Source organism: Oryzias latipes, chromosome 23 (assembly GCF_053564925.1).
Source record: "Oryzias latipes strain Hd-rR chromosome 23, Olatipes_Hd-rR_3.1".
In the NCBI taxonomy this organism is placed as follows: Eukaryota; Metazoa; Chordata; class Actinopteri; order Beloniformes; family Adrianichthyidae; genus Oryzias; species Oryzias latipes.
Genome location: NC_136259.1, coordinates 12,097,341 through 12,122,139, shown reverse-complemented (window position 1 = coordinate 12,122,139; position 24,799 = coordinate 12,097,341). Strand labels below are relative to the sequence as shown.

Below are 24,799 nucleotides of genomic sequence, written 5' to 3'. Positions count from 1 at the left end.
TATAATAATTATAATAACAATAATTTGTATAAAATAAAATTTTATACAAACTGAATATTTTACATCTGACTGAAGCAATCCCAATAATAAACTCAAGAGGGGGCTGCGGAAAAAAATTGAACACCCTGCTTAAAATGTAAATGTCGAAATCAATGAAAAATTTAATTAAATTAAACTTGCAAACATTTGTGAACATAACAAGAATTTGGAGTTAACCTCCCTTTCTCTCCTGAATCTTCACCCAGTCATCAATATCAAGATTTAAATCCTGTGCAGCAACACATTTACCGTCATTCAAGTGTGCAAAACACAATAAAAAATGTCCAAGAATCTTTTCCTGGGTGGCTCCCTAAATTTTGTGGCAACACCTTACTTCGTCCAGACCTTTGATGGGTCGCCATCAGTGACCAGACTGACGTCACATGGCCAGTTCACTCAAACATTGTCCAGCGCAGTAACTAGAGGTGACTATATCATCAGCTGTTGTTGTGTCTATCAACTAAATAAACTCTGCTGTTACGGTCTCTTCTCTAATAAATATGCACGGTTGTATATGTCTGATGTCGGTGCTTTCATCAATAGCGACCGAAATTGCTATAAATAACTGGATTCCTTCATTTGGCCACACAAGTCTCCTCAGAGATGTGGTATCTGCAATCGTAATCTTTGACAGATTCATGTTGGCAAAGGTCGACTGCTTTTTAGGACACATCACTGTCGACATGGCGGACGCCTGTATCAGGAAGCAATGGTGAAGGATTTTGCCTCATTTCATGGGAGCTTAAAGTAAGGCATTTTCTATGGGTGACGTCACACCTCGATTCGTCCATTGTTTTTATAGTCTATGGCACGCACAGGATAAGGGGGTGTACATGTGTGATCTGAACTGTGCCTACTGATCTGTACAGATCACGGTTCAACCATTATCCATTGTACCTCTAACCTGTATCCACTACTTAGTTTTGACTAAGGCTGTAGATGTTGTCTTTTGAAATGGTCCATCCCTGCAACACGAGGAAGAGCAGCAGGACGGCCCTTCATCACTGATATGTGAAGAGACAGAGGCTTTCACATCTTGATTTACATCAAACATCAGAAGTGTGTCAGTGTGGGAGTGAAACAAAAACATTGAAACTAAGCCACAGATTCTTTAGAAAGTGAATGACAGAAGACTGTTGGCATTTAAGTAAGCATCAATTGATATCAAGATTTGTATAAACAAGTCAGTGCATTATGATGTGTTTAGAGGACACCCAGGGCTGGTCTTTCTCCAATGAATCAAAACAAATGCTTGATAGTCATCAGAAGTTAATCAAATTAAACTTCCCGAACAGAAAGCAGCATTTTTCCTGGCTAAAAGCCTCACAGTATCCTGCCTTTTATTGATTGGTCTTCCATGACTCTGAAATGTCTGTCCCTGTCCCCTCTAAAGACTTTCCTTTCAAGTCTGCAGAGCTCTGGTAGGTCTGAATGGGACTGACTGTCCTCATGATCGAATTACTGCTCTTAGAAATGGGAAAGAGTTGAAGTGGAGGCAAAAGAAATTGTCTGTTTTTGTGAATCAAGACAAAGGTCAAAACTTGATTAAATCTTATCTTTTCAAATAACTTTTGCATGGAAAAAGATGTCTGAAATCCAATGTACAATTGAGGACATTATGGATGATGATTGTGGTTTGTCCTGGAGGCAGTTTTTAAGTGTCCACACAAACCTAAGAATTCTAGGAATTATAAAACAATTATTAGAAACATGGGGGCTAAACTGAAAACTTAAAGAATCCTAATGGAAAACATTTTAAATTTGACACCAACTATAGACAAAAAACTGGGATATGGGGGCCCTGCAATGGGCTGGCAAACTCTCCAGGGTGTACTCGCCCTTCAGTTGGTGGTTGGCTCCTGCAGTCCAGTGATCTGAATGGGGATAAAGCAAGTTTGGAAAAAAGGACGAATGGGATAAGGGGCATGAGGAGACTTTCTGTACAGGAATTCCAATGAATAGGTTCATGACAGCAACAGCGTTCATCCTCACCATTCAATCTTTGGCCAGCAGGCGGTCCAACAGGACATCAGGATTTCTGGGTCTCAATTAATGCACAAATATAATTCCAAATACCTGTATGCCAATGATCTTTAATATCTGTAATTTCATAAATTTTCAGAAACATTTTTTTTTAGTTTTAATAGTTCCGTTGTGTTAACATGTGTCCACCCGGTTTTCAACATTTGGACTAGGGCTGCACGATATGAGCAAAACTTGCGATATGCGATATTAGTGATCAATATTGCGATAACGATATAATTTGCGGTGTATAAATGAATAGCACAACAAACAAAGACATCATTACCATTTCATTGCAACAGTTTAAAAAAATGATACTCCAAATGACCCTCGTTGACGTAGGAGGCAAACATCTAACATCGGAATCAGAATCAGAAATACTTTATTGATCCCACACGTGGGAAATTTGTTTGTCACCATAGCAACTGAAAGCAGAGGGAGAAAAAAAAAAGACTAAGAATAATATAAAAAAGAACTAGAACGAAGAAAATGTAGCATAAATGCAAAACAACAAGGTAGTAGAATTTAAAAAGCTATTTACAGAACAATGCAGGTAAAAAGATGTGCAAAAAAATGTGCAAAACAGAAAGTAATAAAAAATAAAAAAATAAATAGGTAATTTAAAAAAATGTGCAAAGGTTATCTTTGCACATTTAAAAAAAACATAAAAGGGCTCATCTGATTGGTCAACATCGGAAAGGGTCCATCCAATTAGTCAGATGCATAAATGGATTTATTGAATTCGTTAAATGCTTCAAGCTGCCATAGGATTGTTTTAGGGCATTTAAGGGAACCATTTATTGCGATTTTTGCTGACTTTTGCGAAAGATATTGCACTGCTTGATATTGCGATAACGATAAATTTGCGGTATATTGTGCAGGCCTAATTTGGACTTGTTTTTGCCTCTTCATTGCAACCTTTTGACCACCCAGCTGTGCTGAGCAGAGGTTGTTCAGGTGCAGAGTGAAAGATTATGACAGACCAACAATCATTGTAAGTGGCCTCCTGCTGTAATTACAACAGCATTTCACAAATGGCCACATGCTGGAAGGCATCAGCTCCACTCCAAATAAATCCCTTGAAAGCTTTGTGTAATTAACAGACGGTGCCTCTTGTTGGTGGATTAAGGTGAGCATTTCAACAGATAGAAAACATGCAAAGGAGGACATTTCAATGGAAGATTGGGGATCTTGAGCTGTCCTTCAATGATTCCAATATTGCTGTAAAACCAAGTTTTTAACTTGTTTCTTTCAGAACGTGTGAAAAAGTCTGCTTCAAATTTTAAATACAGCAAATCCATTGAGATCAGCTGTGAATTTGTTCCACTTTTTTATAAACCTGGCTTAGCTTTACAGATGGACTTAACAGGGATTTGTTGTTTTGATTTATGAAGCTATTACATATGTCTTCTTTTTTTCTGGATTTAAACCATACAGCTCAAGCATTGCTTGCCATTTTTGTTGTACTGCTAATGTTAGATTGGGGTTTTAAGGGGCTGTAAGCTAGCGGGCGAGAGTGTAAACAACTGAGTGACTGCTGATTTGATAAATTCTTTGGCATTCATCAAAAAACTCATTTAAAGAATCTTGTCTGATTCAAGGCAGTGAAACAGCAACAACATTTTGACCCAATGAAATAAATGTTCACACCGCAACTTTTTTTTTTACAGGAAAAGCAAGGAGAGGGCAAACTCAAAAAGATTAACCCACAAAAAAAGTTTTCAGAAGCTCTGAGTGTGAATCACAGAAGATTTTGTTTTCAGGTTTTTACAGGTTGACACTGTTTCTGTAGCATAAACGATGAATAAAAAGATTGTTTTTTTACTCTTCTTCTTTGGTCCTACTTTCAAACTTGTACATGTTAATAATTGTGCGTCTTTTGTATCCTGACAGAGATGCATCCATTAAGGCTGCACAGACGGGCCTAACTACGGTTTCTAATCTGGACTCATCATGGACTCCTCCTCTGAGTCCCAGACAGAACCTGAGAAAACTCTGGTAAGTGAATGCAACCACGTCCTGGAACAAAGTAATGAGCACACAGCTTCATAGGCATTCAAATCAGATTACTGGGGAAAAAACCTGCAAATCCAATGTGTCAAAATATACTTTGTATTGGATCAGTCAAACAAGACAAATGAAAGGCAAACAAATGTTTATTGTTGAACATTAAAACAAGTAGAATTTCATGTAAAAACATTTGGGGTGTTATTTTGTGTGTTTCACTTCAGATTCAGTTTGAATACAAATGTGTCTAAATCCAAAGTCTTCTCAAGTTAAAGACAAAAACCTCAAATAAACAGAAAGTATAATAAGCAGCAGAGTTTAGTGGGTTTTTTATTCATTCTAATTTGGTTCACTTGATTGATGTTTGCTGCAGGATTTTCTACATGTCGCTGTTCAGAATAGGTCTCTTGGCTTGGCATGATGGGAATTTTTTGAAAACGTCTTTTTCAATGCTTGTACTGCTGCTGAACGAGAAATACACAGCTCATTTAATCATACTGAGTTTTAATTCTAAATTCTAAATGATATATGAAGGTTGTGGGGGACTTTGGCTCATTTTCTGAGTACTCCTGGTCTTTTTTATCCCTTCATTTGAAGTTTCTCATGTTTGTCAGTCAAAGTGATTTAGTTTAAACTTAATTTTAAACTTAATAAGCCGTGGTTGGACTTTTTTCTTGGACTTCGGAGTAAACCAGCAATTTTGGAAAATAAAATCAAAATTTCTAGCCTCAATAAACTGGTTCTAATGCGAGATGTCTGAATGCATGTCAGATTATACAGATACTAACAGATCTAACAGAGTTTTTGGTATTGGCAGCTCAGAGATGAATGATATGGTCTCTGTGTTTTTATCTTTTGTTTTGCTCCTTAAACGTCCTCGTCTTGCAATTGTCTATATTCTAAAAAGCATTTTTCTCTTTTCTGAATATTGTGAAGTAAATCAGTGTGTTAATTGTTCCTGACTTAAACTGTGGATTTTGCCACTTTCCATACTTCAGCTGTGTTTTTCTGATAGATTAGTAATGAAGAATGGTTTGGTAAATTAACTCCAGTGGTGATGCATCAGAGGTAAACTACAGCTTTCAAACCTTAAGACTTTACTCCACATCATTTTCCTCATTTGATGCTTCTGGAGCTTAAATATTTCAGTGAGTTCATTTTATCCATCTGCCACCTGACCTCCACATATCCAGGTCTTGGGGGCATCAGGATGCCTAGATCTACTTCTCCTCATTACCTGGTGGAGCTGTTCTGGATGAATACTAAGTGTTTGAAGACCTGAGCTGTGTAGTATGCCCAAACTCTATCACAGAACCTCCTACCAGTTGTCCATGCCTCAATAGGGGAGCTGTTTGGGTCCCAATCTCCATACCTCACCTTCAATTCATCCATCATCAATTCCTGATTTGTCATGTGTTGGATCCCTGGAGTTAATGGAGTTTAATCCAGCTACCATAGAGAAAGAGATGCTGGGCAGAGCTGCAATCCATCACAAAACTGCCTCCTCATCATAGAGGAACAGTGTTCCTATTCTGAGCTCCTCCTGTATGTTTGAGTTTTGAACCTATCTGCACAAAAAACCCCAGTTACCCTGTGAATCTTATTTCTATCTGACCTTATATGATTGTTGTCCACCCATAGATTGTGAGGACCGCTGCTCAGAGCTGGTTCTCCCTGAACTTGAATGACCAGCTTCAGGTGCTAATATTGTCAGGTTGCCACAGGCTTGTCCAGCTGCTGTCGCAGACACACTGCTACACTGCATGTCACTGCAGATCCCCGAAGGTCACGTCAACTCAACATCCTCTTTCCAAAAAATTGCAGGCCGTTAATATAAACAACAATTGTTCTCTGTTCCTTACCTTTGTTCTAAACTGTGAAGTTGAAACTCTGTAGTTCTTGTTTGGTTTTACAGGTCATCCCCTACGTCGCATCAACATTAAAGGGTTCGTGTCTGACGGTTTTCAGGATAGAACTGCCTCGTTGGTCATTCCATTGGTCTTTAAAAGAAAATATATGATGGGTAAAGCCCTTCAAGCAGAGTTATAGACAAAGGGTGTCTTCAAATCTGGACCTTACTCGATGATGTCTTGTATAGCAGCCATTCATCTACGTTAGCGCTTATCTGCCAGCTTAGAAAACTTAGAAAATGCATAACATTGGTTTTAGAACTTTAAAAAGTCATGCTAAAGCAAAGGGTCAGTACTTGCATATAAATATAAACTTCTGTGCCTTAGAGCACACTCAAGTGAAGAAATGTGTTTTTCCTACGTGTTTCCCTGCCAGTGGAGGGATACCCAACCCTTCGGACGCTGCTAAAGATTGTTTTTTTGTTTTTTTTAAAAAGAAATCTAGAGGTATTTTCACAAGCTAATTTCCTACCTGTTAGATGACTCAATTCCTGAGGCCCCGCCTTTCGCTCCTTGTGGGTTACGCCCATTTTCTGATGTCAACCTAGAGCCGGCTTCGGCAGCGTGTCCGCGTTTCGCCCACGAAAGCAAACAACATCCGAACTTTTGAAAAGATGAATGTGCATATTGTGCATAAAAAATGAAAGTGTTCGATCACAGCTAGCTCCACAGAGAAAGTGAGTGTGTGTGTTAGCCTGGGGGCGGACCTGGCAGTGCAGACTTTTCCTGGAATGGGACGTTCTTAAGTCTGGGACATCACAATGTGAGAATCCACTTGTTTTTGTGGATTGGGAGAGCTGGTGTTCTGAGAACAGATTTTTGAGGAAAAGCTCAGAAATGCGTGAATGGATCAAAAAAACACTTTGAGGTTGCTGTTTTTTTGTGAGGAACATTATAATACACTTAAAAGCTCAAAAAAGCTGGATTTGCATTATATAGGTCCTTTAATTTATTTTAATATGATTCTGACTGCAGTTCTTTCTTGGCTTTACATGTCTGGTTTCTGCTTCCTCACACCTTTGCTGTGCTACATTCTGTCTTTTACTGCTCTAATCCGTAATATCCTTTTTGTGTAGAGTAGGAGGACAATTAAAATGGCGATAAACCATGCGAGCCTTCCAATGTAATACAATACAAAGGAAATGAACTTGAGCAGAACTAAAGGCTCTGTTCTGTTTATTTGACTCTTGCTTAAAGTGGAATGCAGTTTAATGAATCTCTGTGCCGTCACTGCCATCACATTTTTTTTCCTGCCTCTCTGAAAGTGTCTGCATAATGAAACTGCTGATTCATGAAGTGGTATGGAAGTCTTGTCATTATAATTAGCTTCATTCTGGATTGGAATGACTGTTGCACTTGTGTCTCCTCTCACAAAAGCCGATCTCCATGGAGGTGTTTTTTAAAATCTTTTTATCACACATATCAAGTCTGGATGGTGAGGCATTGAGATGGTGGGATTTATTGTGCTTCTGACTCATCCTCTTGTTGCTGAAAAGGGCTACAAAAGAGGATGGATCTTTACAAGATGAAAGGCTAGCATGCACATTCCTGTTTCCTTTTACTGTAAGGTTCATGTCAGCTAGCACCGGTGCAGACTTTGATGATGCCCCACACTCATTTTCATCAACAACTGCTTGTGACGGGTTTCAGACTTGTTTGTTTGGGTCATGTGAATTTCTTTGTTTCTGCTTCTGTTTCCTTTTTATTGACATTAAAACAGCTCGATGTACCCCCCCCCCCCCACACACACATTTGCAGACAAAACGGTGGGGAATGCATAGGTAGTTCTACTGCTTCTTTTGCAGCAATAAAACATGAAGAGGTAAACTACCTAAATGAATAAAAATCATGCCAGCAGGATGGTTGTCCAGAAAAGGCAAAACATTCAACACGCTCTGCTCACATTTATGTTGTTTTTTAATAAGTTTAAGCCCTGGTGGCTATAAGATGAAAATAAAGGAGGCACACAATGTCAGGTTATATTGACTTCATATTTTAGACTCTGAATGAATTTTTTCAGTTTTATGCTGTTAGCTCACATTTCCTTCTTGTATACATGTTACAACTATGGTTGAATCTGTTTCTGTGTGTTAGAGATCCTGATTACACAAAACAAAGCTATCGAAAGATGCTGCACAAAGCTGAAAAAAGAGCTGAAATCACAGCATAACTCAATTCACAGCAGAACTCAATGTGCCATGCATTCTTTTTAAAAGAGACACTTTACTTTAATGTAATAATAATACATAAACTTTAAAATGCCTGTCATGTTGGTGCACAGATAGTGACTGTTGACAGGAAAGAGCTGACAAACTCACCGCTGCAGGAAATAACACACAGCTAATGGCTAAATGCTAAGAAAAGCTGAAAGCAACTGAGCAGTTAACTTAGTTAGTCAGTTAATTTTTACGGAGGCAGCCGTAGGTTCTTTCCAGGGTTTCATAAAGCTAAAAACAGACCACGTTCTGCCAAGATCCTTCTGAAACAGAGATCCTTCCACAGGTCCAGAGATGGTGATGGCAGCAGAAAAAAAGATGTTGGAGGATCCTGTGTGATGAAACGCATCTCTACAAATCTCTTGAGGATGTCTCTGTTTAAGTAGTGCACTTTTAACAGAAAAACCCTGTAGAACCATTAGAAAACATTTTCACACATCTTAGACTGTTGAGGTTCTGCCATCATGATCCATTAACACGGATCTCTCTTTCCACATTGACGCTAAAGCTAACTATCCATGCTGGAAGTGCAATTATTTTGATGGCTTTAACAAAGAAATAAAACCGTTTAGTTTCTTGTGTTACAAATCAGCTTGTAATCATCAACTCTCATTAATGTATGGAGTTCACATTTTCACCACTTACGATGCCACTTCTCTCTAATCAAATCATAATGCTAAAACAAAGCTTATTTCAGAGCACAAGATCTCTTTTCCAGCATTAAAACCTTAAATAAAATATTTGTAAAATAAATATTTTACAGAGCCTTTAGTACCATGGAGTCCTATACTGTTCATAATTAAATAAATAAATATTTAATTAAATAAATAAATATGACCTCATGCAAATACACAATCAACCAACAAATCTATCATAAATATATAAAAAGATCATGAAATTGTGAAAAACCTGCACACTGATTTTAAATTAGCCATTGTATTATTCAATATATTTCATTTTGCTTTAAAAACCTGTTCATTATTTTAAAGCATTTTAAAATATTCATTTTAATCATGTGGAATATTATTATAATTCTACATCTTTTTTCAGAACCTTGGATTTCAAAATCAATATTTTCCAAAGTAGCTTAGGTTTTATTTCATGTTGCTGTTTTTCACAATGGCTTATTTATTTCATGAACAGCTTTTTCAGGAAAATGGGTCTGTCAATCAAACTAGACAAGGCGGAGACACCTTTGTGATTGGCTACTCCTTTACTCAGACATGAGCAGCAGCACCCTAACTACATCGATCGAAGATGCTTCAGCAAACGTAACGCCGCAATACAAACCCCTCAACACTAGGGGGAGAATGCACCTCAACACATCCACAGTGTTACAAGAAATTGGGCAGTTTTGGTTCTAAATTTGCGGATAAAAGTGGCTTTGGGCAAGTGTGCATAATTCGGGTGATTTTGTGGTCGGTTCGGAAATTTTCATCTTCTCATGAACATTTAGTAGTGGCCTAAGTTAGGCTGAGTGGTTTTTGGAGTTCCACTTAGCTTCTATGAACTGGAGTTTCCATGAATGCACCTTGCCGCGTGTGGGAGGAGCTATCAGCTAATGTTTTTAGCCTGATAGCCACATGGAGCGGTTGCTTGTGCTTATCTCAGTAACAATGCATGGATGCATAATGCACATGGAGAGTGTTAAGATGTCAGAAACGTCCTCGCAGGAAAGGTTCAACATTTTCCCTGAGAGGGAAAAATAAAATCAGAGGACCTGATTATAATCATTGTCTCAATGAAAATAGAAAATATCATAAGGTTCAGGAGGCACGAGCAGGCTTGTCCCGCTTTGCGCAGCTGCCTGGTCTGACTGTCGGTCCGCCAGCTCACCTCCTGTGAGCTGACATAAAGCACGATGTGAGCTCTGAGTGAATGGCATAAGAATGAGGAGTGTTTCAACAGGGGACTTCAAGATGTGGACGACGTGAGCTCCTCTGTGGTTTGGTCCACACAAACCCTCAAACTACAAAAACAGAGTCGTCCATGTTTGCATCTTCTGCAGCAGACAGATTGTTTGACTCTATTTGATCTCTAATGTCAGCAAAGCCGCGCGGATATCGCTGAAACATGTAATCTCTCTGACTGGCACACCGCTGAGGGGCATATCGAGGAATAAGAGTCGATTTCCATGGATGAGCCAATGAGCGTTTAGATCCCGCCCAATTTCACTTATTGACAGATATACTCATTCTCCTGAAAAAGCTGTTCATGAAATAAATAAGCCATTGTAAAAAACAGCAACATGAAATAAAACCTAAGCTACTTTGGAAAATATTGATTTTGAAATACGAGCTTCTGAAAAAGACAGAATTATAATAATGTTCCACGTGATTAAAAATGAATATTTTAAAATGCTGTTTTAAAATAATGAACAGGTTTTTAAAGCCAAAATGAAATATATTGAATAATATAATGGCTAATTTAAAATCAGTGTGCAGGTTTTTCACAATTTCATGATCTTTTTATATATTTATGAGAGATTTATTGGTTTATTGTGTATTTGCATGAGGTCATATTTATTTATTTAATCAAATATTTATTTATTTAATTATGAACAGTATAGGACTCCATATAGTACAAAGTACAAATACTGTCCTCTACAAAAAGTACTGATTAGATCAAAACTTCAAATATTTCAAAGTGCCTATATCACGAAAAATCTACTTTTTTGAGCTTTTAAGTGAATTATATTGTTCATTCCTCACAAAAAAAACAACCACGAGGTGGTATTTTGATCAATTCACGCATCACTAAGTATTTCTTTAAAAGCCTGCCCTCTGAACAGCAGCCCTTCCCAGTTCAAGAGCAGATCCCCACATTGTAATGTTACAAAGTGAGGAACAGCCCCTTCCAGGAAGAGTCTGCACTGCCAGCTCCGCCCCCAGGCTAACAGACAGACACACTTAAGGGTGCTTAAGGGCTGTTTGGAGCTAGCGGTGACCCACTAAATGTTTTCATTTTATTTGCACAATTTTCTCATCCATCTTTGCAAAAAGTTTGGATGTTGTTTGTTTTCGTGAGCGAGATCTAGAATGCTTTCGAGGCCGGCTAGGTTGGCGTCAGAAAATGGGCGTTACCCACAAGTAGCGAAAGCTGGTGCCCTAGAGATTTGAGTCGTCTTAGTTTAGGTTAGCAAAATGAACTGGGAAAATAAATCCGATTTCATACAAAAAGGTTCTTTAGTGTGCCAAAGGTAATTTATTATCATATACCGTAATTTCCGGACTGTAAGCCGCTACTTTTGTCCTGCGCTCACAGCCCTGCGGCTTATTCAGTGACGCTAATTTATGGATTTAATTTGCGGCCGCCATGAATGTACTTTCAGTCTCAGAGCATGGGTTGAATGCTTTATCCAACTCCAAGCATCAAGTCATTTGCTTTTCAACACGCCTGTAAGCAGCCAAACAGCATGGGCTTGACTTCAGGTCATAGACACTTCAGTCATGGTTCAACAAAAAGAAACACGCATGCCCAGCCGCATCCCAGAATCCTTTGGTGCCATTAGACCCAACGTGCACGTGATCGCCACTACAATATGTTGCAGCTTTCAAGTTAAAAGCAATCGTTAAAAGCAGCGTGAAAAAATCCACCATCACCAATGGGTTTGGAAAAGCCGGTCAGCTGCGTGACGGAGAGAACAGCGCAAACTCAGGAGTGAATTTACCTCTGAGTCACAGTGACACTAGCCCATTTATTTAGCAGCTCCGTAATATACGAGATAATCTTTCAAACGTGCGTTTATTATAGTTATGTTATGGTTATTATGAAGGGCCTGTTCGCTAATTTTATTTTTAATCTGTGTGGTCAGTGCTTTTTTGTGGCAGAACGAAACCGGAAGTATGGTTAGGTGAAGGCTAACATGCACTAACAACATTTAGCCTGGATGAACATGAATCCATGCGGGAAAAGCTGCAATCTGCAGCTTGGCTGCACGTAAATATGTGGGAAAAACATCAGCCTTTATTTTGTCGGGACACGACTGGAAACACAAATTGACGTGATCGTTTTAACGGTTTCTAAGGACTGAGCTGAATTTTACTTTGAAAAGCTCATCCTGCCCCGCCGCTGCCGCCGTGTGAGCTGGAGAGAAGTTCTCCTGCTGCTCGTTCACATAGAGCTGCAGGAGATGGCAGTCTGAAGGCTCCCACACTTAACAACGCATCCGCCCCTCATCCACAAAACGTAAAGTATTAAGTCTGATTGCTCCGCACAGACACGATTCGCTCCGTCTACCGGCGCAATGGGGACAACGCGTTACTCCCTGGCCAGGGGTGTCGGAGAAGATCGGAAGGGGAGACTAGGAGCGTGCGGGGCGAGTGCAGAGCGCATAGGCGTCCGCGGAGCAACAGTGTTTGTTGCTCCGCGGAGGCGCGCGCTTTTCAGTCGCCGCTGCTTTATTTTACTTGTGTGATTTTTTAACCAGCCCTGTTACTACCATAATGCTGCCGCGACACGGAATGAGAGCTGTTCGCGTTCGCCCCTCCATCCACTGTTGCTCCTTGCTCATTCTTTAAACACTGACAATGGTGTGGCGAGCCGGGGGTTAGAACTGCCTATAGCCCCTAAGACTCATGGGAAATGGGGAATCGCGAATGTAAATTTCCTCATCATAACTGAGGGATGTAATGTTGATTATATGGTAACTGTTTGTAATTTTATGTATGAAACCTACATTGTCAATAAGTAAAAAAAACTAAATAAAAAAAAAACTAAATAAAACATTACTGAGGAACTTGTGAACAGAATAGACACCATGCTGTTTGGCAGATGTGGGTGCATTCAAATAATAAATTGCACTCAGTCAGAGAGTCAGGACGTGATTTGTCAGGCAGACAACGTTGCATAAGTCATGCGGCTTGTACTCTGACGCGGCTTGTGTAAGTACAAAAGAAGTTACACGTGAAAATGTGTGGTTGCGGCTTGTAATCGGGTGCGCCCTATAATCTATAATAACCCCGCGAGGTCAATTCCTCTTTGCGCCCTCACCTGGATTTACGGTCACTGTTAAGGGGGCGTTTTTGTCACTTGGGGGGCGGTAGTCAGGGGTGTGTTTGTCACTTGGGGGCAGTAACCTTTCTGGTTGATCTGATTGGCCGAAATTTGCATGTCAAGTCCGGCGAGGCAGCGGGGCGGGACTTTCTTTTGGGGCTTTAATAGAAAAGAAACGGCAGCTCTAACGTGGATTAAAACATTAACAAATGCAGTGATTTTCACATGAGAAAAACTTAAAGCACAAAAAAACCTGCTGCCCTATCTTTCCTTGGTCTTGGGTCGTTGGTTGGTTTTAATCCACGTTACATCTGCCGTTTTTTTCTAAAGCCTCTAACACCAACAGCACAAGTTTGACACAAAGAGCCGAATTTTTTAACTGTGATAGTAAAAGAGCCACACCACGCACTGACCTGCCAGACATACACACACAAACACGCAATTAAAGCCATATTATTTCCCATAACACACTCCTTTACTGACAATATAACAGCGCTGGATTAAAGGGCGCAGTTTCAGTTATGGATTTTTTTTTCTGTATTTGACGTTAACACATACCGGTAAAACGTGCATGTTGGTGTGTTTTAAAAATGCAGCGAGCGCAGTTGCTTGCGATTTTTTTTTTTTCAATCATCAATCAGCATCCAAAAATTAATCAAAGTCCTCATCTTCTGAATCTGAAATGAACAGCTGGGCTTAATTTCTATCAAACACGCCAGCTTCCCTTTCGTCATCGTCAGAGTCCGTCTCATTGGCGTGTGGCTCCAAAGAACAGTGCAGGCAGACAAGTCAGCCCCAGTTTTAGTCCTACAGACCAAAAGTGTGGCGTAACTCGCTCGGCGCTGCCTCCCAGTAACAGGAGCAGAGGATGGACATTTGAGAATCCACTGAACTTACCTGACATTCACCAAAGCCTGACCTGCATATAAATGTGTGACTTTATGGTTTTGTCTCTTTCTGAAGCAGATAAATTCACGACAAAGTCCATGTCAGAGTGGGTTTCAAAGGACCTGAATTTTGTTTGGCTTAGCTTGTGATTTTTCTCCTTGAAAACAAAGCCCGCTCTACTTCTTTGCAGGGTACGGAAGCCCTCTGCCATGTGTTGAATGAGCTTTGCTTTTTTAGATTTCAGTGTGCATCTTGTCCCACCAAAGGAAGTGTGTTTCTGTTTTACACCGCAGTGTGTTTTTGAACAAACTGGGGGTGAAACAAAAACAGACACATGTCTCTGTGGTTTAACAGATTAGTGCTTATGAAGTTTGCAGTCCTCTGTAACTCTTTCAGCTGAATTAATTACATCTAAGTTTTCATGATCCACTTCCCTGTTTTACTGAAGGGTTTTTCCTGTTGAGCTTTGCAAAAAAGATATACAACTGTTTAAAGGTCAGGTGAAAGCTGACAATTAAACAAGATACAAAGAGGGAACAAAAAAAACACTACATGTAGCAGTGGCTACAGTTGTGAAAGAGGAAGAGAGAAAAGAACACTTCAGTGAGAGTAAGAAGTAGACTCGGAGGCTCTCAGGCCAATTTTCATGTCTCCTCTGTGTGTGTGTGTGTGTGTGCGTGTGCGTTTGTGCGTGCACATGTGTGTGTGACATACCACTCTTATTCTGACTGCAAAGCAGTAACAGTGACAGACTGGCGTCCTTCACCTGTAAGTGAACTTTTCTGCTGCCAGTTTTTTTTATTGACAAGAAGTTGCTGTTTGCAGCTGCACGTGATTATTTATTGTAATAATTAGCTCTGACGTCGTCCCTGTAGAGATGGCACACTTGGGCCTTCTGCCTGTGATAGGATGTTGATGACTCTGCGGGGGGGAGGGGGGGATGGTTGTTTCTGTCTGTGGTTGATGGAAACCAGCTACATGCAGGGTTAATGGAGCTTAATGGAAACAAAAAAGCTTCTTCCAACCCTGGTGAGTCGATAATATCCCTTCTGAGTTTTACCACAGAAGTCAAAGAAGTGCAGTTACTTTCTGTGAGCGAATCTCACCAGTCAACAGGAAGAACGGCTGTTAAAAGCTGTGGTCTCTGACTGTTTCTTGCTTTCTTGTTTAAAGTGCCTATATAATGAAAAATCAATTTATTTTTTAGCTTAGTGTATTATAATGTTCATTCCTCGCAAAAAAACAACCCCAAAGCGGTATTTTGATCCATTGACACATTTTTGAGTAGTCCTAAAACCTTGCTCTCTAAGCACCAGCCCCTCCCAACCCATGGAAACAAGCGGGTCCTCACATTGTGACGTCACAAAGTAAGTAACAGCCCCTTTCAGGAAGAGTCTGCTCTGCCAGCTCCGCCCCCAGGCTAACAGATGCACCCACTTTCTCCGTGGAGGTAGCGGTGATTGGCTAAACACTTTCCTTTTATGTTCACGATATGCACATCCATCTTTTCAAAAGTTTGAATGTTGTTTCTTTTCGTGGGCGAAAAGCAGACATGCTGCTGAGGCCAGCTCTAGGTTGATGTCATGAAAATGAGCTGCGAAAATAATTTATATTTAATAAAAAATCTTTCTTTAGTGTGTCAAAGGTAATATATTATTATAGATGTGGATATTGTTTACTCTGAAAGGCTGAAGAAAAGCACGATATAGACCCTTTAAATGGAGGTAACCTGAAGATCAGTGGATGGGAGTTGTTGAGGGAACATTTCCCTTTTTGTCTTAGTAGAGGCTCTACAGGAGTCCTGGTTGATCCAAACAGGACTGTAATCACTTTGCCAAACAAGACTGTTTACTGTGAGCAGCTGCTGCAACACAGACTGACTTCACACTGTCTTCTAATATTAGCAGGACTTTTTCATTTATCCAGCACACAGAGCTATGCTGTGAGTTATCCACTTTAACTTAGAAACAAAGCAGTTCACTTGCATATCAACACACCAGACAGTGTGAATACAACATTACTCACCTTTCAAATGAAAAAATACTTTAACTCAACTTTAACTGCATGCAACTGTATTTGATTCACATATTGATGTTTGGTTGATTTTTCTAAGTAAGAGATATGGAGAAACCCACCTAAGCAGATGTGATATCAGCAGAAGTCTATGTTCTGGTTGTAAATTGACTTCTTTCTGCAGAAAATAATTGTTGTTTACATCTTTACTTAGTTTAGATGAAACATGGCCAGATAATGAAGGAGCCCTATTCAAATCGGCAAACATGTGAAGAAGTGGATGCAGGGTCAGAACCATATGTGGCAGCGCTCATTTAATGTCTCAAGCACCCATCTAGGGGTTGACCTGTACTGGTGATGTTGATTTTTGGGTTGTGCGGGTCCATTGACGGTCGTAAAGAGGAGCTGCAGCCCCTAAGGGGGGCACAGGTGTGTCTTATAGTTCCCTCCAGGCTCGTATGGCCACCTTAAGTGACATCATGGAAATGCATTGTTTCATCGTCCTAAATGTACTGTGGAGTATCCATGAGGCTAATGTAATTTGCACAGACTATTAACCTACAGGTGATGCTGTCGCATGGTGTCCTTACGCCACACTCTAGTCTTTAGTAAGGTGCATCCTTTCCTGCATGCAAGGGATTTCCATGTTATACGCAAGTGCCAGTAGTCTGACTGTAAGGTGCACTCACAAACTAATCTAATTTCTTCATTTCTAGCAGCCAGGCTGCACACAAGGAGCAAACACTTAGCATGTGAACAGAACATACAGGTCTCTTAACCAGAGTGCAAGTTTTTTGAGATGTTTTCTAAAAACATCAAAAAACAAAAATTAATAAAACTAAACCTCATGATAACTTCAAACCTTTTTTTCTTTTCTTAAGAGAATTATTAGTCCCTGTTTTGTTACTGTGACAGAATTGAAAGTTGCCTTTCGAGGAAACAAAAGCTGCCTGGAATCAGTGAAGCACAATTATAATGAAGTCCAGGCAAGGCTAAATCAGTTAGCAGATTCTGTCTCGATAGAGGAAAAGCACCTACTCCTATGCTGACAGGAGTTCTCCTCCCTAACCAGAGCAGTTCTAACAAATCAAGTAGCAACCTTTCCAGCCTTGCCTCAGGAGCTTTGTTAAACTATATCATTAATCCTTCTCCAAGGCCATCATCTCTATGAAGGAAGATTTTGATTTTTGTGCGTCTTGTTTAGATCAGGCCGTAAATCTGGTCTGTCGGTTCTTCAGCTCACCCTGTAGCTCTCTGCCATTCATTTGTTCAGTTCTTGATACATTCCACTCTTGGTGCACTCCGATCTACTTAAGTTTTATAGTACATCATAAAACAGCAGGAATGTACACTACTCTAATAACTGTTGATTGTATTCAGTTGCTTATAATTCTTCTAAGCCTCTGCATATTAGCTGGTTTTAAAGTTTCATCTTTGTTCTGGAGCCTGTTGTTTTCTGGATCACAGGATGTTTAATGGCATCTCAACTGCTTCAGCTTTAAAAAAATAATTTGTTTCACAGAAAACATATGGCTGTGAGCGCCTTAAGACACTTAAAGCATGATCAGATCAGGTTGCTATGGCAACTCTGCCCTGCTGATTGCCTTTCTTATTGCTGCTTGCTTGTTTATGAGTTTTATGAGTTTGAATGGAGGCTTTCTGTGCACAGTTAGTGTTAGGCGTGGTGGTTGGAACATTCTGGAGTTAAAATGGACAAAATCAGGAAATCTTTCTTTAAACATCTTGATGCATAATTGTGCTCATGTTTTTTCTTTTTTTGTATGGGTGTAGCTCAGGACCACTGCCACAGACAGATCTCTAACTGTACGTGAACTAATAGCACATCAAAGTCAAAAAATCCAAAGCCTTCTTTTCATTCATATTATCCTAAAAGAAACCTACATTGGTGGACAAAATTGTTGGTACCCCTCAATTAAAGAAAGGAAGTCCACAATGTTCAGCTAAATGACTTGAAACGTTCAAATGTAACAATAAATTAAAATTTATTGTAAATGAAATAATCAAAATCAGCCATTACTTTTGAATTTTTGATTAACAGAATTATTTAAAAAACAAGCTAATGAAATAGGGCTGGACAAAAATGATGGTACCCATAACTTAATATTTTGTTGAACAACCTTTTGAGGCAATCACTGCAATTAAATGGTTTCTGTATTTGTCAATGAGCCTTCTGCACCTGTCGACAGGTATTTTGGCCCACTCCTCATGAGCAAACTGCTCCAGTTGTCTCATGTTAGATGGCTGTCTTCTCCAAATGGCATGTTTCAGCTCCTTCCACAGATGTTCAATGGGATTCAGATCTGGGCTCATAGAAGGCCACTTCAGAATAGAACTCTTAGCCATTCTTGGGGGTTTCTGGCTGTGTGTTTTGGGTCGTTGTCCTGTTGGAAGAACCAAGACCTGCGACTGAGACCAAGCTTTCTGGGCGGCAGTGGCTCAGGCGGTTGAGCGGGTCGTCCAATGATCGAAGGGTCGGCGATTCGATCCCCACTCCCTCCAGCCAACTGTCATTGTGTCCTTGGGCAAGACACTTCACCCTCCTTGCCTCCAGTGTGGCTCCACTGGTGTGTGAATGCGTATGAATGATCCCGGTGATGGTCAGAGGGGCCGTAGGCGCGAACTGGCAGCCACGCCTCTGTCAGTCTGCCCCAGGGCAGCTGTGGCTACAACAGTAGCTTACCATCACCAAGTATGAATGAGGAGTGAATGAATAATGGCCACAATGTAAGCGCTTTGAGTGACTTGAAAAGCGCAGATAAATTCAATCCATTATTATTATTATTACTAGGCAGCACATTTCTATCCAGAATGCTTTGAAAATATTGAGATTTCATTTTACCTTGCACAACTTCAAGACACTCTGTACCAGATGCAGCAAAGCAGCCCCAAAACAGAACTGAGCCCCAACGAACAGGTAGAAAGGCGGGGCTTAGACTCACCGCTTATGATTCCAGACCCGCAACAAACTAACAGCTGCTTCCTAATACTTAATAATAATTAATAACAAAAGATAGTTGTCATCTATAAAATTAATATAATTTATTGGGTTTACTGGATTTAAAGAAAAATAAATAAATAGAAAGGACTCTGCTTCAAAGTGAATTTGTTTCCATCATCTCACTTAACTTAACTTAACTTAACTTTGGGTGTTTGACAGACAGAAAAGTCTATTCAAGGTTGTGGAAAATGGACAAAAGATCAAAGGAAACATCACGCTCATAAAGAATAAAAATAATTAGATTAAATAATTAAATAAATGTCCTGTCGGAACATTCTCATTTATAAAGTAAAATGTTTTGTTAAAAAACACATTGTTGCATAATGAGGAAATAAAACTCTTTATGTTCTTAATTTGTAATTTATTTATTTATTTTTCGTCCTCAAAAAGTATCGATAAGAGTATCGTTAAAATACCAGATCAATAAGCAGTATCAATAAGAGTAGTAGTACCGTTTAAACCTTAAAGATACCCATCCCTAGGTGAGACCCATTCTGAAGAATAGTGTTTTAGACGTGTCCAATTTAAATAACTACCGGCCGGTATCCAACCTGTCATTTTTAAGTGCAATTTTAGAAAAGCTTGTTTTTAACCAACTAAATGGTTTTATTAATGAAAATAACATCTTAGAAAAGTTTCAGTCTGGTTTTAGACCTCACCACTCAACAGATATGGCACTTGTCAGGGTCTTAAACGATCTCAGGTCCAATGCTGACATAAGGAAAGTATCTGTTTTATTCTTACTGGACCTGAGTGCAGCCTTTGACACGGTTGACCACTCTATCCTTTTAAAGAGACTTCACGACATGGTTGGAATTACTGGGACAGCTTTAAATTGGTTTAAATCCTACCTCACAGATAGAGATTTTATTGTTAATCTAAATGACTTTTCATCTGAAAGGCACAAACTGACATGTGGGGTACCCCAAGGCTCCATCCTGGGTACTACACTTTTTAATCTATGCTTCCGCTTGGTGATGTCATCAGGAGACACGGCATTAACTTTCATAGCTATGCTGATGACACTCAACTGTATGTTGCTGTGTCTCCTGATGACATTGGACCCGTGGACAGCCTTATGACTGTCTGCACGTGTGACTGTAAAGCACTTTGGGCCTTTAAGGAAAGTAGTAAAGTGCTGCATAAGTCTTAGCCATTTTTAATGACAAATATTAAATAATTCTCTTGTAGGCATGAAGATTGTTTGGATGTTGGTCTTTACAGTTTCACTTTTGATTTCCATTTGTTTTATACACTTTATAACACACCTATTAGCTCCAACAACACAACACCAGTTCACTTTTTCCTGTTTACATACAAGTATGTGTTACTATGCATCGTTTTCCAGTTTCCAAGTATGATTTTCTGCTGGAAAAAGCAGAATCTGCTCATGTAGATTTGTACTTGCTTGGTAATAACTTTTTCAAAAGATTCTCATAAAAATGATGCATTGTTTGGTTTTGTCTTGGTTAATGTGATATAGATCAGTGTTTTTCAACCTTTTCTGAGCCACGGCACACTTTAACCTTAAAAAAAATCCCGCGGCACACCAGCATCCAAAAATTAAAAAAAAAGGAGAAACTCATAGTCTGTATTGATCTACAGCCCCTCCCTCCACAATCTCACATGCATTTTTGAGATAATTGTTACAGAAAAAGCTGGAAACTGCAGCTGTTTTTTTTTTTTCTAAAAGATGCAATAAAAGTTAAGTTAGAAGATTTAAAAACAGTTTGTGTGTTCGTTAGTTTCAAGACGTTTAACAACAGATCTCCTTTTGCGCTGTCACTCTCACAACCCAATGCATCATGGGAAATGTAGTGCATAAAACGGCCGAAGATCGGTTTTCGGAGCTTCATTGTTTTGTTCACTTGTTCCACGGTCTGATACCGGATTCTGTGGAAAGCTACAGCGCAAAAGACGAGCTTTAGCTGGTATTTCTGTTGGAACTGAGCGACTTTACGAGCTAAATCGGGACAAGGAAGTGAAGACTTTAAGCACTTCTGATTGGTCAGACCGATGACATGTGATTAACCCCCCCAACACGGGACTTTCCCAAAATACAGCCGAAGGTGCAGCTGAATCGCGGTACGTCATTCTTATCAAAATGTCTTTAATAAAATAAAATAAGCGCAAAGAAAAGGTATTCTACGATCTTTTATATTCCTAACTCCTCAGTGTTTTATCAGGGCCTGTTTGGATGAACAGAAAGCTAAAATCCTGGAGATGGGAAATGTTTTTAGGTCAGGGCAATTTCCCACGGCACACTTGGCCATCTCCCACGGCACACTAGTGTGCCGCGGCACACTGGTTGAAAAACACTGATATAGATGATTTCAAATGTAGAAATTAGATGGTACAGATCTCTGCTTCTGTAAAGAAAGTGGGTCAAAGAATTGCTGCAGGCAAAGTTTAGACATGATGTAACGTGTCCCAGTATTTGAACCTGCATCAGCACTCTTTGACAACAGGCAGCACTCCTGCAGGATGGTCCATGGGAAAAAGCTCAGTACCAGAGGGGCTTTTTAATAGTTGACAGAGAGGCAACTAATAGTGGTTTAGATTTTTAAAAGATAAATTGCACCACACTACTATTTCATTGTACTAAAAAAAGTTTTCACTTGCAAAGACTGCGCTCTGGTCACATGATTCAAAATCATCACAGAACCCTGATTATTAGAAAAAGGTTCCGTTTGAGTCAGTTTGTACCTTAAGCCAGTGAGGATTTCCAAGGGTTTCAGTGTCAGCAGAACCGACACCAGCAGAAGAAAATTTTCAACTAACACCATTACCAGAACCACCTTGCATCCACGGGCTATTAATGTAGGGAACCTAAAGCCTTGTTTCCACTGAGTGGTCCAGTCTAGAATGGTCCAGGCAATTCAGATGAGCGTTTCCACTCAAAGTTGGACCGTCATGACTTATGTTGCGTGAAGCTAACAACAACAACAACAATGAAGGTCGTCCAGCTGCAAATTTTTCTCTGCTTGGCTTTTGGTTCTTTGTGTCTACAAAGCATTTCATGTTGTTAGATAGAAGACTGCGTGTGACGAAGATGATTATAGCTTTTTTTGGTCATAATGACCTTTAGCCAATCAACGAGATTCAACAGTAACTCCACCCTAACCGGTCCGTCCCAATTTTCTATGAACCTACAAAGAATGGGGGCTTAAGAATGGTGCGGTTTGGTTCGGCTTAATGGTAAATGGCGTATATTTGTACAACAATTTTTTTACCTTCCTCGAAGGCCAAAAGCGCTTTACAGTCACAGTCCCACTCACACACTGATGGCGGCTCCGCTGCGGAACACTGGCACCAACCTAAGGCGTCAATTTTTATCATGGAAACACTTAAAATGCTGGACCAGACCACTCGGTGAAAATGAGGCATTAGGGATCACCTGACAACCTTAACTCACCATAAAGGTGAAAGCAGAACTCCATCTGAATGGGATTCACATGCAGCAATGACAAAGTTTGAGGTGAAAGCCATGACTTCTTGTCCTTTTCTCACATATTTAGCTGCTTTACCAGAAGCTTCAGTTTTTTTCTTTTCAGGTTTTCTTTTTGGAAGACGTTCTTCAATATCTAAGCGTTTAAAATGTATCTGTTCTATTTATAAAAAAAACATTACTGTTACAAAAATCAGGAGGTAATTATCAGGATATTAGGAAGAATGTTTAAGAACATGGGGTGAAACCTGTGGTCAAGAGGTTAAAGGCTGTCAGATGATCTTCAGCCCACCTGTAAATATGTATTTTCTATAAAAACAGCGGTCGAATTTTGCCTGTTCTTGTTTGCTGCAGCCTCAGGCCTTTCTGGCATTAATGTGACTACTGGAGGAGAATAAAAATGGTTGTAAAATGCTGCTTATAGTTTCTGTTCCTCCTAGAGCTGGAGTGTGCAGACATTTAAATGATCTACGAAGCTGTGGAAATGAAAATGCTGCGCTCCTGGGTCTTAAACTGGGCTCTTGAAAGGCCTAAAGAGGGATGATGCAGGATTTGAAAACTCACCGCTGTTGCAGTGGTTAAATGCCGTGTTTATAATGATGCGACCTTCAGGGCCAGACTCGATTTAAAATTTAAATGTGTGAGCTGTCATCTGGACGCCATTTGCTGGAGTTCATTATTTTTCTTTGCTCTAATCAAACACGGCAGGATAAGGTTTGCTCAGCTTCCAGTATTGTTGCATTAGCACCATTGTTACCCTTCTGCTCAGCTAATGGTGTCAGAATGTTTAACCCACATCTGTGATCAGGGTAACCAACATCCTGCTGACTGCAACCAGTAATCCATCTGCATGGCAAAGACTTTGACAAATGCATTGATTATGACACTGTAGTCTGTTAAATAATAAGGTTTGGGAAAGACAAAGAAATCTAAGGTAATGTCTAAGGTAGAAATAAATCTGAAAGTGAATTTCATCGTTTAAACAATGGACTTCCTCAGACCTACAGTCAGGTTCATAAATAATGGCACAGCAACACAAATCCAATATTTGTGGCTCTATACGCCACCACACTGGATTTGAAATGAAACAAAAAAGGATTTTCAAACAGCATAACATCCCAGTTCATCTCAAACCAGTTAATACTCTCAGACAAAAACTGGTTCATCCAAAGGACAAAATTCCCAGCTACAAACAGAGTAATGTTGTGTACTCTATCCACTGCAAAGAGAACTGCAATGAAGAGTATATAGGAGAAACCAAACAACCCCTAGACAAGCGGCTTTACCAACATCGCAGAGCCAACCCAAGTGGACCAGAGTCTGCAGTGCACCTCCACCTGAAGGCCACAAACCACTCATTCGAGGACAGTGAAGTCCGAATTCTAGCCAGAGAGAAAGGATGGTTTGAGCGAGGAGTGAAAGAAGCCATCTTTGTCAAGAAGGATAAACCTTCTCTTAATAAGAATGGTGGTCTCAGGTTTATTCTTCCATCCATCTTCAGCAGCATTCTGAAACCCAAACAAACCGAACCAGTTCCACCTGAGTCGTTGATAGCTGAAAGAGATGACCAGTTTGGGTAGGGAGTCACTGGCTCCCCAACCCCCAGCTGAGGACAAAGGACTCTTAACGACCCAAAACCAGTAGGCTAAGTTGACAATTACATCCAGTTTCAGGTCTGACTCCTCCGCCATGAGCGCATATATACCAGCTCTTCGACCAGCTAATTCAGAATTGACAAAGCGTCTTGGATAAGTGGTGAAATGTCTTCTAACTTTAAAACTAAGTCCAGATGACAGCCCCTAAACCTACTACAATGGAACGAACCAACCTGGATGAATGAAAGTCTTCATAGACTTAACAGTGTTCTTATTAATAGTTTATTGAGTGTTTTGCAGCGTGACCAAATATGGGGTGATCTTTACAAGCCATTTATAAATTGCTTGTGGACAGTTACTGCCCCTTGGAAAGGGCAGATTCCGAGTGCAAACATTTTGAAGTTTATTAAAATTTGATTAGTTCAAAATGTTATGTGGCACTAAGGCACAATTTGTAAACGACAGTATGTGTGTCTCTTCTTGAACGTTTTTGCGATGTGTTGAAGAGTTGTTATATGTTTCTGGCTTTGGTTAAGGTTATAAAGGTCATTGTTGATATTCTGTACTTTGTGGTTCTTTGTGGCAAAACATAGGCCACAGTTTAAGAGGCTGCAAAACACTCAAACTGTCAATGAAGGTTCTCATTC

The 24,799-nt window shown here is 39.9% G+C and overlaps 1 protein-coding gene across 8 annotated transcripts in view; it reads left to right on the top strand.

The window, feature by feature from the left end:
- osbpl8 (oxysterol binding protein-like 8) overlaps nt 1-24,799 on the top strand; it is a 101,439-nt gene that overhangs the window by 20,779 nt on the left and 55,861 nt on the right. For 7 of the 8 annotated variants that reach the window (XM_078941649.1, XM_023952609.2, XM_023952606.2 and 4 more), the window contains exon 2: nt 3,955-4,059. The exons of the other annotated variant lie outside the window; for it this stretch is intronic. Coding sequence is in view for 3 of the 7 variants with exons in the window: in XM_023952609.2 (XP_023808377.1) it covers nt 4,015-4,059 (45 nt within the window). In the remaining 4 variants the exon portion in view is untranslated. The remainder of the gene's footprint in view (nt 1-3,954; nt 4,060-24,799) is intronic. 8 annotated transcript variants of the gene reach the window in all.